The sequence below is a fragment of the Medicago truncatula genome, chromosome 6 (genome assembly GCF_003473485.1).
Source record: "Medicago truncatula cultivar Jemalong A17 chromosome 6, MtrunA17r5.0-ANR, whole genome shotgun sequence".
Lineage (NCBI taxonomy): Eukaryota > Viridiplantae > Streptophyta > Magnoliopsida > Fabales > Fabaceae > Medicago > Medicago truncatula.
Genome location: NC_053047.1, coordinates 39,493,259 through 39,509,922, shown reverse-complemented (window position 1 = coordinate 39,509,922; position 16,664 = coordinate 39,493,259). Strand labels below are relative to the sequence as shown.

The window sequence follows — 16,664 nt, the reverse complement described above, 5'->3', positions numbered from 1 at the left end:
CCAAAACTTGATAGACAATTGACAAGTGTACCAAAAACTATCGAAGTAGTAAAAATATCGTACCCACAAGGACTGTTTTTAATCTCCACAATTCTATTACGTTATTACTTAGGATGTAAAAAAGGTTATTTTGTTTTGCCACTAGGAAGTTGATGGGTTTGATTGCGTAAAAGTAACGACAGAAAATAAAGATTGGTTTTAAGAATAAAAGAGAGATGAGATCAGGTCTTTCGAATCATCAATGTTCCCCTAATTTGTATGCTGCACCTATTCTTATGAATGATTCTCTAGTTCCACGATAATTAACAAAATAGTTCTAATCAATCCCTTGAGTTATGACCCTCTTCTCAAACTTTAACCCCTAATCTCCCTCCTAGCCGTCTTTACTATTTATTACTTTGTCTTTTTCCAATTCTTTTAATTTATGTTTTCCATACCATTAATGAATGATATTTCTGAAAATAACTTATAATTACTCTTTTTTATTCAAAATTAATTGTATTTCTAAATATATATGAAGTTACAAAAATGAAATATAATTTAGAACGGAGTGAGTACATGATGACAATAATGCAAAAACAATGAAGAGACAAACAACATTCATGGAAGTTATGTATTGCAAAAACCCTAGCCTAAATGCAACTACAATCAAAGCACAAATAAACTAATATAATTTTTGGCGTTGGATATTTTTCTTCTTTATGAAAACCATTTTTGTTATTTGAATATTGAAATATAGACACCATATGTAACATTGTATGAGTTTATATTCGATCTCATATTTTCTTTTAATCTTTTATGTACAATTCTCAAATATTTCAAAAACATACCAAATCAAATACTTTTCTGTTTAACATAAAAATTTGATGTTTAATAATCATTTCTCGTTCCAAAATGAGTGTGCAGTACACCTAAAGAAGAGATAAAAATTAAAAATTGTCTGACACTTTTGATCCAAAGGCCAAGATTTCATCTTCAAAAGTAAAGTATCTTATTATAAGGCTTTGTTTGAGAGATTCGTGGATGATCATTAATCAAACATGTTATTCTTAACCCAACCAATTTAATGATTAAAACTAATAAAATAAACATTAAAGAGCCAATTTGTAAAATAATAATAATTATTATATTTTCTTTTCTTTATATATTCCTTCTACACACTCAATACCCTCACTCAGATCTACTCTTTCTCAGAAAACTAAAACTATTTCATCAGTTACAACTCCACAACATCCATCACCTAGGTCTTTTCCTGCACCTCACTAAAAAAACCCTTATCTTTTTCTTCCTCTCCTTTTGCCCTTTTGATTCGAAAATAAAACTCATCTTTGGTTTTCTCCCGTTAAACTATTACACTGTTGGAGTTTTCATATACCCTAAAGGTACTTGTTCCTGTTAGAAGTAGAGAGATATCGTGGTATATTCTTATGTCTTTATCATCAGAGAAAGCTATGATCCGCACTAAAGTCATGTTAAAAAAACCATTCCGAAATTCCTCACTGTATGGGAGTGGGAGTTTAGATCTCTTCCATCGCTGGAGGTTTCAATTGAACAGAGAAAGACGTGAAAATTAAAATAATTTTACAAAATACACCAATTTCATGTTTTTTTCTCTCTTCAACCGAATATAACCTTCCAATTTTCAAATATAATATTTGTTGAAAGACAACTGATAAAAGGCTTCATGGGACTCTTGTTAATCTTTGTTAACATGATTTTTAATGATATGTTAAAAAAAAAAACTTAAATTTTAATGAGAAAACTTGCATGTGATCACAATACTCTAATAGAGGCAAAACTGCAAGGAAAAAGATGATAATGTGAAAAATCTGAAAAAAGAAGACCTTTCATATTTATTTATTTATTTTTTTAAAATTTTGTCTAATTTTTCTTCTTCTTATTTTACAAGTTGGAATTTTATGTCTATTTTACTGGTTCTAAATTTTTGTTGGTTGTGTCTAAAGATGTGTGTTGAATTTTCACTTAATTTATTTACCCTTTTAACTTTACAAATGATTTATTTTGAATCTATATAATATAATTAAAGTTGGTCAACAAAATAAAATTTGGAAAGATTCAGAAGTCCTAGCTCAACTGGCAAAATGCCGAAATTGTTAGGCTGGATGTCATGATCGGGGTTCGAACCCCGGTACTTCCACTTGTGTGTGTGAGTTTATAATGGCTTTGCCATTTCGTCTATCTACCAAAAAAAAAAATGGAAAATACATTTTTATATTTGTTTTCTCTATGTAAATATATATGTGTGTGAATTCCATTTCTTATACATTTTGTGTCATGTATTCAGTCCTGCAGGTCTAAAAAGTTTAAGTTGCATTGTGAAAATCTAAGAGGAGGTGAGTTCCATAAATTAACATTTTCTTCTTCTTCTTGATTTCACAACTATTTTATATTTTTCTACCTAACATTTGTCTTTTTAATTATTATTTTTGTCTGTAGATCGATTGTTTCAATTACTTAATCACAAATCAATGGAGAACAAGAGGTGGTTAAACATAGTAGTTGATGGCAACAAAGCTTTGGAGCAATATTGGACCGACATTCTTTCAAACTATCTTGAAAAAATTGTCAGGTTTGATTTCTTTCTCCCCCTGTATAATATATTCCATTTTAATTTGTTAAAAGAAAAATCTCTCCTTTGCCACATAATATTTTTTTTGCAACCAAGAAATAATACTAATATGGAGAATTAGGCTAAAAAAATCATTTTAAAGTAAAAACAAATGGAGAATTATGGTATACTTTTCACACGATGTTTCATATTTTCAGTCATGCATGAAAACTAATAAGATAAGGTCACAAAATGTCAAGGTTGAAACATGACGTATGTGACATATATGTAATTGATATGGTAATTAAATGGTATAATCGAATATGCAATATAATTATTAAGAAAATATTTTAATTCCTTTCAAAAAAAGAAAATATTTTTATAGATATATCACAAAAAGAGAAAATGTTTTAATGTTTGGTGGTTGGTGTATATAGAGTTGAATGTGGTCAAAATTTTCAGTGAAAAAAAAGAAAGTGGTCAAAACTATACCAAAAAAAAAAACATAAAAAGAAAATTGATTAATATAAATTTCATCAACCGATAAATCTATAATTTGAAATTAAACTTTTACTAGACTAACACTTCATGTCTTGGTCAAAAGTAAAAAGAAAATTGAAATTAAACTTCTACTAGAACATAGTGCTAACACTTTTGTGTCTTGGTAAAAAAAATCATGTCAAAAAAGTTAATTTTTTTTATCGATAAATAGTTAAATTATTGTTTGACTATCTTTTTCATCATGTATTTTGATTTTATTTGTTTTTTACTTTTCACTTTGAGTTAATTGTAGATTGTGTGAAGAAACAATTCCTTCTTATAATTATGAGTAAAATTTACCTTAACATGAGTGTGAAATTTCTACATAAAAAAATGAGTGTGAAAAATTGTTCTTTAACTTAAACTAATAACCAATAAATAATTGTGAATATCTGTTCTTTAACTACCTAGGATGACACAAAGTTGACTTTAAAACATCAATGATGTTCTATATCAATTTTTTTTGATAAAATAATTCATCAAATATATGATTGTTGATTCGGATTTCTTCTAACCTTAATTTTGTTATTGTTTTTTTCAAGAATAAATGAATATTTCTGCTTATTTGCAATGCCTTGCAAATTAACAAAATATTTGATGTTATTGAAATTCATAATACATAGTGATATTATGAAAAAATCTTTGTAATTAAGAAAAAACAAAAGTGATATATGCAAAAAAAAAATGGTTTTTATTTTTTAATTAATTGCACCGAATACACATATTAAAAGTAGTGGACTCCACATCATTCATTGAATCCTATGTTGATCGTTGAAAAACATGCATCACCGTCTCAAATAACGAAAAAATGTTCTCTAATTTTAAGGAGATAAAAACACATGCCTTTTTTTTTTTTCTATCTTTTTTTTTTGGCTCACGTCATCTTCAACTTAATTTTCTTCACATTTTAATCGCACTTATGTCTCTTCTATAGACTTGAAGGATACATTTATAACCATCACTAAATTCAAGGAATTCATTTATCTCTATTGACAAGAAAACCAAATCTCATAACTAGATTGTTGTTCATTTATTCATTTTTCAAAGTTAAGAGTTTGTACCTCTTAAAAAGAGCAATCCATCCATGAGCCAAGCAACCTAAGCCTAGGGCTTTAGGCTTCAAGGAGAAAATGTTGAAATTCAAAGTACATAGTGATAGTATGATAAACTTGTTGTAATGAAGAGAAAACAAAGATGATCTATGTCAAAAAATAATTTTTATTGTTTAATTAATTGAACCGAATATACACTTAAAAAGTAGTGGACTTCACATCATGTTTAGAACCCGGTATTGATTGTTAAAAAACATGTATCACCATCTCAAATAACGGAAAAGATTTTTCAATTTTAAGAAAATAAAAACACATGTCTTGTACCAACCTGTTTTTTTCTATCTCCATTTTTACTCACATTTCTCCTTCAACTTTATCATCTCCGTTTTTTAATCACACTTTTCTCTTCTTTACACACTTAAAAGGCACAACTTCTAACCATCACTAAAATTAAGGGATTCATTTCCCTCAATTGACACAAAATCTCATAATTAGGGTGTTCTTCATTTATTCATCTTCCCAACAAAAGAGTTTGCATCTTTTAAAAAAGAACAATATCGGTTCATGGACTAAGCAGTCGAATCCCATTGCTTTAGGCCTCAAATTTTGGGGAAAAAAACCTAAAAAATAATTTAATTGTAAATGTATAATATAACATATTAGGTACATATGTTTTCCAACTCAGTTAATTAGTCAAAACGAGAATATCATATCCTCAACCCACGTTTGAACATTAGATTCAATAAAATTTGATTTACATTTATTTTATTTTTTATAAGTCATGTGTTCTTTTTAATTTTATTTTAAAAAGCATTATTATAAAAATTATTTTAAACCACTAAATATGTTGGGGCATCTCTTAAAAAGAGTATTTCTGTATGCCCAAAATTGTGAAGAATTATCAATAATACTTCCTCTAAAAAAAGTATCAATAATAATTCCCTCATCTCAAAATATGTCATTATAACATGTTCATATGAATTGAAATTTCAAATTGATTTGAATTTTCTAAAGGTTATATTTTATTCTCTAACAGTACCCATAGTTACTCTTTTTAAACCCAAAAGAAATAACTGAAAGTAATTGAAAATGGTATGGGAAAATGTGAGGATCATAGTTATAATATCCCTAATAGTCTATCATTCCATGCAATGAACCAATTTTAGTTTATTTATCACTCTTCAGTCAAGTTTATATATGGTTCAATGTAAATGGTTTATTTGCTTATAATCTATGATTTAAATATGCCATAATTTGTAATAATATAAATATGTATCACTTTTTCCCTTGATGGTTATGCAGGTGCTTTGTTGGTGAAAGCCAAGAGCAGGTAGTTTTAGAAGTTGAATCAATATTATTTCTTTATAAGATATTATAATTTATTAAGTTCTTTCTATTGTAAATATGCTTGATTAATCAAATTGATTGAATTACAACTTACATTTTAAGGTTTAATGTTCATCCTATACATTCATATCACTAATCCAATACTTCACTAAAAATCAAATTAAGATACACAATCATATGTTAGTTTTACCAGCTCAATATGTTTTATTCTTAAGTTATATATGCAAATATATACCAATTTTCAAGTCCTATGGTTTATATATCTTATCTTACAATGTATCACATTTTCTCTACAGGAAAGTTATCTTGGATTAGTACTTTATAATGCAAACTCTGAACTAGGTATTACTTCTATCTTTTTTCTTTTTGGTATAAGATATATGTCATTTATATTGAATGCATGTTATGTTTACATGCAACTTTGAAGGTACAAATCCTAATAAATAAGTGTATTTTAGAATTTGGGTTGGACATAATTCAACCCTTATAAAATTAATTTGTAAAATGATGATTATCCATAATTTATAACCACATTTTTAGACATCTCTCACTCAATGCAATACTCTTAAGATACCATGACTCATCGCTTCCAGGACTAAAAATTTGTATCATGACCTAAGTGGTCTGATAATGGGTGCCTCAACAAATATTGAATAGTCTTTGACACTATTTTAGAAATTAGTTTGGGCCTTACTCGACCCTTACAAAGGTAGTTACAAGTTAGTTAAGATTAAGAGAATTTCTTTCTCCACCCTCCAAACTTTTCGTGCGCCCTCTTTTCGGTTTCTAAATTCCAAAAATGGGGATTTTTTAATGTGTTTTACGCTTTCGGAAGGTAAAATACGAAATGAAGTAGGGTGTTTGAGTAGGGATCAATAAGAAACCATCTAAGATTAATTGTAAGTTGGTTATGATTAGTTAATGATTAAGGCCCAAAAATTAAGGTTCATCTATTGTGATCCAAGCCCAAACATTCAGGGATCCATCAATAAACACATGGCTTCTTGCACGAGAAACACTTGGATTGGTGCATGAATAACATTTAGCTTCTTGTATGAAATGCACATGGTTTTTTTTGCATGTAATACACCTAGCTTGGTGCATGAATTACACTTGGCTTCTTGCATGGAATGCACATGGCTTCTTGCATGGAATGCACATAACTTCTTGCATGAAAAACACTTGGATTTGTCATGAATTACACTTGACTTTTTGCATGGAATACACATGGTTTAATTCTTGCATGAAAAAATCTAGCTTGGTGCATGAATTACACTTGGCTTTTTCCATGGAATGCACATGGCTTCTTGCATGAAAAACACTTGAATTGGTGCACGAATGACACTTAGCTTCTTGCATGGAATATACACGTCTTCTTGCATGAAAAACATTTTCTTGGTGCATGAATTACACTTGGCTTCCTGCATAAAATGCTCATGGATTGATGCATGAATAACAACTGGCTTCTTGCATGAAGTACAAGTGGCTTCTTGCATGAAATGCGCATGGCGTGGCGCATAAATAACATAAATAACAACCGGCTTCTTGCATGAAATACAAGTGGCTTCTTGCACGGACTACGCATGGTCCGGTGCATGAATAACATTTGGCTTTCGATATGAATAACACTTGGATTCTTGATTGAGAAACTTCTTAATTTTGCTTCTATAAATAGAATTCAATAATGTAATTTATGTATCATTGAAAAATTAGAAAATCAAAGTGTGTTTCTGAAACACAGTGTCTCTGTTTTAACTTACTGGTTCTGAACTGGTCAGCTTACTAAGATCATCATAATAAGTGTATCTTAACTTTTTTTGTTTTTTTATTTATAATTTTTCTCATGAATTTTAAATAATTTATTTTGTATTCAGTGGAAGCAGGCTATGACATGCAATTTATAAACTGGACTAAAGATGTGAATAAATTTATGGGAAATTTATCACATTTATCTTTCAATGGAAATGATGCAAATCAATCTACCATGGCAGAAGGCCTAGCAGAAGCTCTAGTGGTATGTCAACACATATATATTTTTTTAATTTTCATCATTGGATTATTAATTTAACTATATTATATATGTTATTGATTAACATTTTTAACATTGGTTTTGATTAATCAGATGTATCCAAAGCCATGTGATACAATGACAGAAAGAGAATACTATAATTCAGAAAGACATTGTATTCTAGTTGCTCCAGGTGATCCTGCTCCTAAAAGTATGCTAGTGTGTTTGCCAATGATTCAAAGAGCTCAAGTTATTGGTCAAAGATTAAAGGCTTGTCAGGCCGATTTTCTCGAGGTCGCCAAAACATGTGTCCCGGTAATATACTAAAACGCAACAGATTTTAATTGTGTATTGCGGCTGCATGATGTAGCAGATGCAAAACTGTTAGACCTAAGTGCGAGACCAAATAGTGTCCATTTACACTTAGATTCAACGGCTCTGCAGCCGCTAGAGAAGATTTTTACATAAATTTTGGATATGGATCTTCTGTTGTGGCTGCATGTTTTTTGGTTGCAGAGCGGTTGGATCGAGGTGCAAGATTCAATTGTACTCGTTTGCATTTAGATTTAACGGCTCTGCAACCGAAGAAATTTATTCGTTGAAATTGAACAAATTAGACAATTTAGTACCTGAAATAAACAATTCTAAAATGACTACTGAAATTTAAATTTCTTGATTATATCTGTCCTCTGAAATTGAAATAATTTTAAGGGCAAAATTGATCAATCCATAAGGCTAAGAGAATTTTTTGAACTTATGGATCATCTCGAAATTTATTTAATTTCAGAGATTAAATTGTTTAATCTTATAATTTAAGAAAATTAAATGGTGATTTATTTACTTTCATATTATTGATACTGACTATGCTAATTTTGCTACACACAGCTAGCAGTTTCCATGTCAGTGATAACTCCTAATCCAGTTCCAATTTTTGGAGCCATATTTAATATGGTAAGTGTTACTCTCTCATATATAACATCATCGAATTGATATCTTAATTTTTGGTCTCTCATGAGGTACTTGGTATACTTTAAACTTAAGATTAAGATTTCATTTAGTATAGTCTTAGCACCGCCTCTGAGAGCCACTGTCCTGACGACTGGTACTCTACGACAATTTACTCGGCCTTCTCGGTCAACCCCTCCAGGACCGACCCAACATGTTAAGAGGCCTAAAGAAAATTTTATAATGAGGCCTTTAGAAATTAAAAGAATTTTTTAGGCTTAAAACCCTTGCTCGAGTCCCTGGGCCCCTCGTATGTAGCCCTTTACAAGTTGATGACATTAGTCTATGTATTTATTTATGTTTTGGGGAGTATATTGATGATTTTGTTTTCCTTGTCTTGTAGGGAAACAATGTGTTAACATTGTCAAGTGCTCCAATCTCAAGTTACAGCACTGGCCAATTAACTGTTTTACTGTCGAAAAACTTCAAAGAGGCACACATTGCACTCAAAGAAAAAGGAATAATGGAATATCCTTCAACAACAAGTGTAGGATCATTTAGTGCAACACCTGATACAACACTTTTCAGAGCTTTCTCTACCAATCTTCAAGGTTATATTTCTCTCCATATATATGTGTATGTGTGTGCGCGCGTGCACTGTCACAATTTTTAAAAGCATTTTCTTATTTTCATTTTATTTGTTTAACATTTTCAGAAGAACAAGTCTCATCCTCCAAGCCAATAGAAGACACAATACGCGAAACTGGCAATACTATAACACCGGTAACATAGCTCTTTTATATTTATAATTTTATCTGTTGGAATGATTCAAATCGCTCTATTTTTCGATATCTATTTTTCTTATGATAATATATTGTTGTTCAGGAGCCTGTAAGCACCTCACAACATAATTCTCAGGAGTTGGTTTTATCAAAAGCTACAGATCAGGAGAACGTTGTTCAAATGAATCTATACGAAGATATCATGTCCGAGCTTGACAGAGACGATGATCTTTTTACACCGAATAAAAGATCAAAAACATTTGCACCACTAGAGGATGACGCTGATCTGAAAGATTTTTTCAAATTTGATGAAAACACTTTTTTTGATGGTTTTGACCAATTCCTTGAACAACAAGATCAACAAGTATCGAACCAACAACAGATTCCGACGGAAGAAGCTGTATTCAACCAACAACAGATTCCGACGGAAGAAGCTGGAGTAGATTTTGCAAATGAGCTGCAAGAAATTCTGAATGGTGCATCAAGGAATACATCAACAGCTCAAACTGCCAATGTTGAATGTACCACAAGTTCATTTCAGGAAGTAAACAAATATGTTGCTCCTGCTTCAAATGCCGGAGAAGGGTCTTCGACAGGACTACTTCATGAAAGCAATTTGCAATCATGGTATAATCCTCATGCCATGACGAGCACATCAAAATTGGATTCTCAGAGTTTCCCAACTAATGCTTTCAATGGGAATATGACGAGCAAATCAACATTCGATTCTCAGAGTTTCCCAACTAATGCTTTCAATGGGAATTTTACATTTTCTAATGCAATGGGAAACTCTCAGATGCAGCAACTTCAACCAGGCTCATCACAAAACCAGTTTTCCATGTCTCCTGGTTTTGCTAGAGGACAAATAGGCAACTTCTCGGGGCAGCCTATGGGACAACATTTTCAGGCCTACAACCAGTTTCTGAGGAATAATAACACGGCAGCGTATAATCTTCCTGCATTTGGAGCAAACACTTGGCTTCGTCCGATGCCAAGTTTGTCTCCCTCGTATCCGAGTGCGAGCATGTATTTCCCTACCCTCGAAGAAATACAAGACTACGTTCAGACGTGGGAGGTAAAATAGATTATGTTCATTATTTAAAAAAAACATCTATATCTCTTTTCAAAGATTTAGTTTCTCTACTTTTACGAAGTCACTGATATATGAATTATGATGAATCGACTCACATTTTGTCAATCTTGATTTGATGGTCCAAATAGTATAAAATGTGTGATAGGTTAAAAGTTAACACTAATTTCATGTCACGTTACTTCTAAATTATTGGCATACTATTTTCTTTTAGAGCGATTTTGTCTGCGACTATATACATCATACTAGCTTGATTTTGCAAGGTTGTTTATGTTTTTCAGATTTCTTCATTTTTATCAGTACTTAACTAAATATGTTCCTATATTAAAGTTATCGTTAGCTTGATTGTGAAGAAATCTTTTCTCTGTTGCATCCAGGGAACTCTAGCAGGAAAAATTACGTCTAGCCGCATGACCATCCTGAGAGCAAAGGTATGATAACATCTTTCTTGACCTAGAACATCTAGTTTGTTTAAGATTTTAACATTGTAACAATTTTTATAGAAATATTTGATATCAAATTGTATAGCTTAACATTTTCCTTGTTTCTTTCCTTGTAACAGGCTTTCAGGAAATCAAATACGCCACTAACGTAAGGGCTCAAATCAACATGCCTAATTGTTTTTTATTTATCTCCCTTTTTGTATAACTCTCTGGTTATCGAGGGAAAGGGACCTTCGTAATCTAGATTCCCACAATGATCCTTGGATAATGCGCTCAAGTGAATAAATATTATTTTCTGAACTGAGAATTGTTTATTTTTGCTGCATTTTTCAGGCTTACACTTGGCTGGCCTGGTAGGTTAGAGATTAGCCACTATTTCCATCAAAGGACTCTAAACCATACCAGGAGGTAATTTTTAATTACTTATGCACAATGATGCATATTTAAATTAATATTACTCTATTATATTTTCTTACATATTCTAATAATGTTCAATTGCAGATTTACCCAGCCAATACATTATCTTTTCTTTCATGTGGCTAAGTACAACAATGTAGATCTATACAAGCACTTAAAAACCAGTTATTTGGTGAGTCACACACACACATATATACATATACATATACATATACATGCACATACTGATTTATATGATATAGTCACATGCATTTTTCTTGCCATTTTTATTTGAATATGTGTGAATTATTCTGATGTTCGATGTTTTCATGCAGTGTGCAAAAGTAGATCTACAGTTCCAATCAATAATACTGTCTCCAACTGAAAGAGAACCACTCTTTGTTGGAACAGTATTCCCTGGGGTGAGTATAATATTCCAAAGTTTCTAACCTTATAGTTTTTTTAATATTCAGCTACATGTATGAGAATTTTCATTACTTATTTCAATATTTATAATCTAACTAAATCAATATATGACAGGGAACATTATTTATAGAACAAGCATAATAATCAGAGAATATCAGTCTTCTTTTTTCATGTGATGAAGCTGGTGTAATCACATGAATACCTTCAAGGAGATGGAAGTTTTCTGTGTATAGAATGATTATCATTGTAAATATCTCTGGGCAGCATTCATGAAAAGTAAAGCTTTTTGAGTAGATTACCATTGTAACCAAACTTTATCCCACTAAGTGGAATCGGCTACATGTATCAATTTACGCCATAATGTTATATCATAAATCATATTTTAATCCACATGAAGAAGGCCATTGCATTTATCGCATTATAAAGGCCTTGCATTCATGCTACAGTCATTTACATCATTTTGATAGAGCGTTTTGCATCACCATCTTCGTCTCTCAACCACCGTCATCGCGCCGCCATCGTCATTGATAATTGTGGTGCCATCGTCATCGATCTACTTTCGTATTTTGATAGAGCGATGTTCTGAGCTGGCAGTCACAATTAGCAACCTTTGTCTCCAGATCCACACAAACTATGAATGTGTCTTTCGAGTCATAATCATTAGATACCTTATATCTATACGGAGACCCTTCTTTTTCAAGTTTTTCCTTCCTAAATTGAATAATCTTTATAAACTCATCATAAAACTTCCCAAAAATGTTTCTTGTATATATTGATGCTGCATGCTCCTCAATTTTTGACTTAACAATTACGAGTCGCAATCGATGCCTTAGATTCACAATCCTCTCTTCTTTGTTTTTCATAGCGACTATCCATTGCCTTGTCAAATTAACTACAAAATCTTGTAGTGTTGTTGAAGAATTAACAAAAGAATAAAAAAAAGGCATTAATACTCTCACCCCTTTGTGTAGTGTTCATGCCGGCAAAAAAAGTGCTTCTGCTAAAAACAGGAATCCATGATTTTCTTATATCGTACAACCCTTTAGGCCATTCATTCTCCTTCAAATTATAATCAACCTATATATGTTCCCAGGAATTGGGGACTAGCTGACAACAAGGTCGCCTTAGCTAAATTATGAGCGACCTCGTTTGCTTGTCTCCGCATAAACTCAACACCTGAGAGTTTTCATAGAAATTACCAAAGAGAGTTTTTTAATTATTAATGATATTCCCAAACTCAGTAGCATCACTATTCTGGGAATTGAAGCTATTCACAACTCTCTTAGCATCCAACTAGAAATCAACATGACCTAAGTTAAGCAAATGGACCCATTCTAATGCAGATAAAAATCCTAAAGCTTCTCCAACATGAACTTCACACATGGGGCTGAAGCATTCTGTTTTGGCCAAAACAAAAGTACCATGTTCGTCTCTTATACACATCCCTATTCCAACCATATTAGAATTTTTAGAAAAAGACCCATCAATATTACACTTAAAGTGACTTGCACGCGGCTTCACCCATTTAGCATTACGATCTGGCTGATTGTGATTAGGTGAATTTTCCCGAATGGCCCTTGCTATCTTCCAATCTTCTAACATGCTCTTTGTACGGTCAAAAACAAACGCTTGCGGATCAGTCACCCCATTCCAAATTTTGTTATTTCTTTGCTTCCATATGCTCCAAATAACATAACAGAACAAGGCTGCCTCATCACTTGTCAACAACTGCAAACACATGAAAATAATAGTACTTGCATCTTGATTTGGTGTGAAAATATTGCTAACAGTGGGGAAAACACTCCACCTATTCCAAACATTCATACTACTCTGACATCTAAACAGCAGATGCAAACTATTTTCCTCATTTGCATTACAGATAGAGCAGACATCAGCACATTTCACCCCTTTATCTCAAAGCCTTACGCGAGTTGGTAGACTCTTTCTACATATCTGCCAAACCAGATTTTTTATTTTGGGGGGTACTTTAAGCTTCCAAATAAAACCCCATTCACCTTGTACTTTAAAATGGGAGGTACCCGACAATCCATTCATACATAAACGATATGCACTTCGAACTGAATATTCCCCATCATTTTCCTTCCTCCATATCAGCCTGTCCTCACGCACAGAAGGGTACAAAGGAGTATTAACAATATGCTCCACAATCTGGTGATTAAGGATTGAATGTAAAAATGGAAGATTCCAAGAGTTATTATCCGGCAATAAGCAATCTGACACACGCAAATTAGCATGCATGGAAGCAACATCATCAAGTGGGTAGAGTGTGACATTATCCTTCATCCAATAATTATTCCACACCGGAATAGTCGTGCCATCGCCTATTTTCCACTTACTTCCTGCCTTAAGAATAAATTAGCATTGCATAAACTCTTCCAAACAAAACTCGGTTTATGGCTTAGACTTGATTCAAGAAAATTACACTGAAGAAAATATTTTGCTTTGTAAATTCTAGCAATAAGGGTGTCTGGATTCGTCATAATTCTCCACCCTTGTTTGCCTAACATAGCCAGGTTAAAAGTACCAAGACTTTTGAAGCTCATACCTCCATCGTTTTTATGCATTGATAATTTATCCCAAGACATCCAATGTATACCGCTCCTACTTGAGCCCGAATGACCCCACCAAAAGGAGTTAATCATTTTTTCAATTTCATCACACAGAGACGAGGGAAGAGTGAATAAACTCATGAAATAGGTTGGTATAGACTGAAGGACAAACTTAATTAACACTTCTCTTCCTGCTTTTGAAAGACTTTACTGCTCCAATAATTAATCTTTTTCCAAATTCTATCCTTGATGAAATTAAAGGTTGCTTTCTTACTTCGGCCTATCATGGAGGGGAGGCCTAAATATTTACCTGTACCCAAAACAGCATGAACACCAAGAATATTCGCTATATTATTATGATCAGCCCTTGAAACATTCCTGCTACAAAAAAATTCCGACTTTTGGAGATTGACCGCTTGACCTGACGCTTTCTCATAAATGGATAAAATACTTCTCATTTTCAGTGCTTGATTTGAAGTAGCACGGAAAAATAAAAAGCAATCATATGCGAAGAGAAGATGCAAAATGATTGGAGCATTGTTGCAGATTTTTGCTCCATTGATTTCACCTCTAGCTTCTGCTTTCCGAATCAATGCGGATAACCCTTCTGCACAAATAATGAACAAATATGGTGACAGAGGGTCACCTTGCCTCAAACCTCTACCTAAAATGATGGGTCCCGTAACATTACCATTGACAAGAACAGAATAGTCGACAGTTTCGACACATAACATAATCCATTGTGGAGAAAATCCCATTTTTCCATGATTTCTCGAAGGTAGTTCCACTCAATTCTTTCGTAAGCTTTACTGATATAAAGTTTAAGAGCCACTTCTCTCAATTTTCCTTTAACCTTAGACTTCATATGATGGATAATTTCTATTGGTGTCATTGCATTATCCAAGATAGAACGTCCCGGTACAAACGCAGACTGTGTATCTGATATACATTTATTCAACACCACTTTCAGTCTATTTGCAAGTACCTTAGCTAAAATTTTGTAAATTACGTTGCACAAGTATATTGGCCTCCAATCTTTCATTGATGTTTGAGAGTCTCCCTTCGGAATGAGTGCAATATTTGTTGAGTTTAAAGATGAAGGTAAAGTACTAGACATCAGCCACGAACAACATTGGTTGAATAACTCTTCACCACATGTCGGCCAAAACTTCTGAAAAAATCATGGGTTATAGCCATCCAGTCCTGGACACTTATCAGGTTTCATTGAAAAAACTGCAGCTTTAAATTCCTCTATGTCAAAAGGTGCTATTAGTAAGTTGTTATCTTCCAACGTAATAGACTCATTAACAACTTCTATAACAGGTGTTGTGTCACTTATTTGCGGCTATAATAAATTAGAAAAATTATCTTTCGCCACAACAAGTTTTTCTTCATCTTTGACTAGAATATTGTTGCTATCTATCAAAGATGTAATTATGTTCACTTTTCTTCTTGATGACGCCGCAACATGGAAGAACTTGGTATTGAGATCACCGTCCCGAAGCCAGTGGGTTTTTGCTCTCTGTCTCCAAAAAGCATCTTCTTGAATTAACAAAGAGCAAAGAGCCACTCGCAATGCAGGTGCAGTAGGCCATAAGATTGAAGTGTGATCCCTTTTTATACCATAAACCGACACTTGTTGTGCCTACACGGTATCTCAAAATTCTTTTAACTGCAATGTAGTGAGATTCTTTTGGTGCAGTTTGAAATCTGACACATATACCTTTAATCTGAGATTTTTCATTATTACCAAAAGTCACTAATCCTCCTTCCTTTTTGATGAAGGTGAGAAAACTTTGTTTATCTCCAGTCGTATGTCTTGAGCATCCACTGTCCAAGTACTAGGGTCTTTTCTTGACTATTATGAGACATTTTTGCACTAGAAATTTTTAATACCTTGGGTACCTATATTTTCACTTAATTTATTTACCTTTTTAAGTTTACAAATGATTTATTTAGAATCTATAAAATATAATTAAAGTTGGTCAACAAAATAAAATTTGGATTTTTTTTTTTTAAAAAATTGAGTAAAAAAAAGTAAAAGTTTCCTTCTTATTACTCTTAATGAAAATTCCAAAGTTGGTAAATACATTAATTTTTATATTTGTTTTCCCTTTGTAAATATGTATGTGTGTGAAATCCATTCCTTATAGATTTTGTGTCATGTATTTATTCCTGCAGGTCTAAAAGGCTTTGAGTTACATTGTCAATATCTAAGAGGAGGTGAGTTCCATAAAAAATATTTTCTTCTTGTTCTTCATTTCACTCCTATTTAATATTTTTCTATCTAACCACTACAAGAATTTTGCATTTTACTGGCAGAATTAAACCCTCAATAATGCAAAAAATCCCTCAGTACTACGCATTACTGGCGGATTGGTGTCCCTCAGTAATACTGGCGTCAGTAATGTTACTGACGGAATTTTCCCTCAGTAACGGAGAGGTAATACTGACAAAGCATTACTGAGGGATTACTCCTTCAGTAATTACTGACCG

At 32.4% G+C, this 16,664-nt stretch overlaps 1 protein-coding gene across 5 annotated transcripts in view; it reads left to right on the top strand.

Annotated features, from left to right (window-relative positions):
- Positions 1-1,179: 1,179 nt before the first annotated feature.
- Positions 1,180-16,664, top strand: part of LOC25496886 (mediator of RNA polymerase II transcription subunit 25) — a 28,102-nt gene continuing 12,617 nt past the window's right edge. For 3 of the 5 annotated variants that reach the window (XR_005646711.1, XM_039835227.1, XM_039835226.1), the window contains exons 1-9: positions 1,180-1,382; positions 2,306-2,354; positions 2,458-2,590; positions 5,464-5,491; positions 5,805-5,850; positions 7,383-7,522; positions 7,631-7,831; positions 8,402-8,467; positions 8,865-9,072. Coding sequence is in view for 3 of the 5 variants with exons in the window: in XM_039835227.1 (XP_039691161.1) it covers positions 2,490-2,590; positions 5,464-5,491; positions 5,805-5,850; positions 7,383-7,522; positions 7,631-7,831; positions 8,402-8,467; positions 8,865-9,072 (790 nt within the window). In the remaining 2 variants the exon portion in view is untranslated. Of the gene's footprint in view, positions 1,383-2,305; positions 2,355-2,457; positions 2,591-5,463; positions 5,492-5,804; positions 5,851-7,382; positions 7,523-7,630; positions 7,832-8,401; positions 8,468-8,864; positions 9,073-9,176; positions 9,245-9,346; positions 10,319-10,710; positions 10,765-10,895; positions 10,925-11,109; positions 11,185-11,277; positions 11,366-11,507; positions 11,595-11,712; positions 11,985-16,664 lie in introns of those variants that run through there. The other 2 variants (XM_039835228.1, XR_005646712.1) reach the window with 2 other exon arrangements.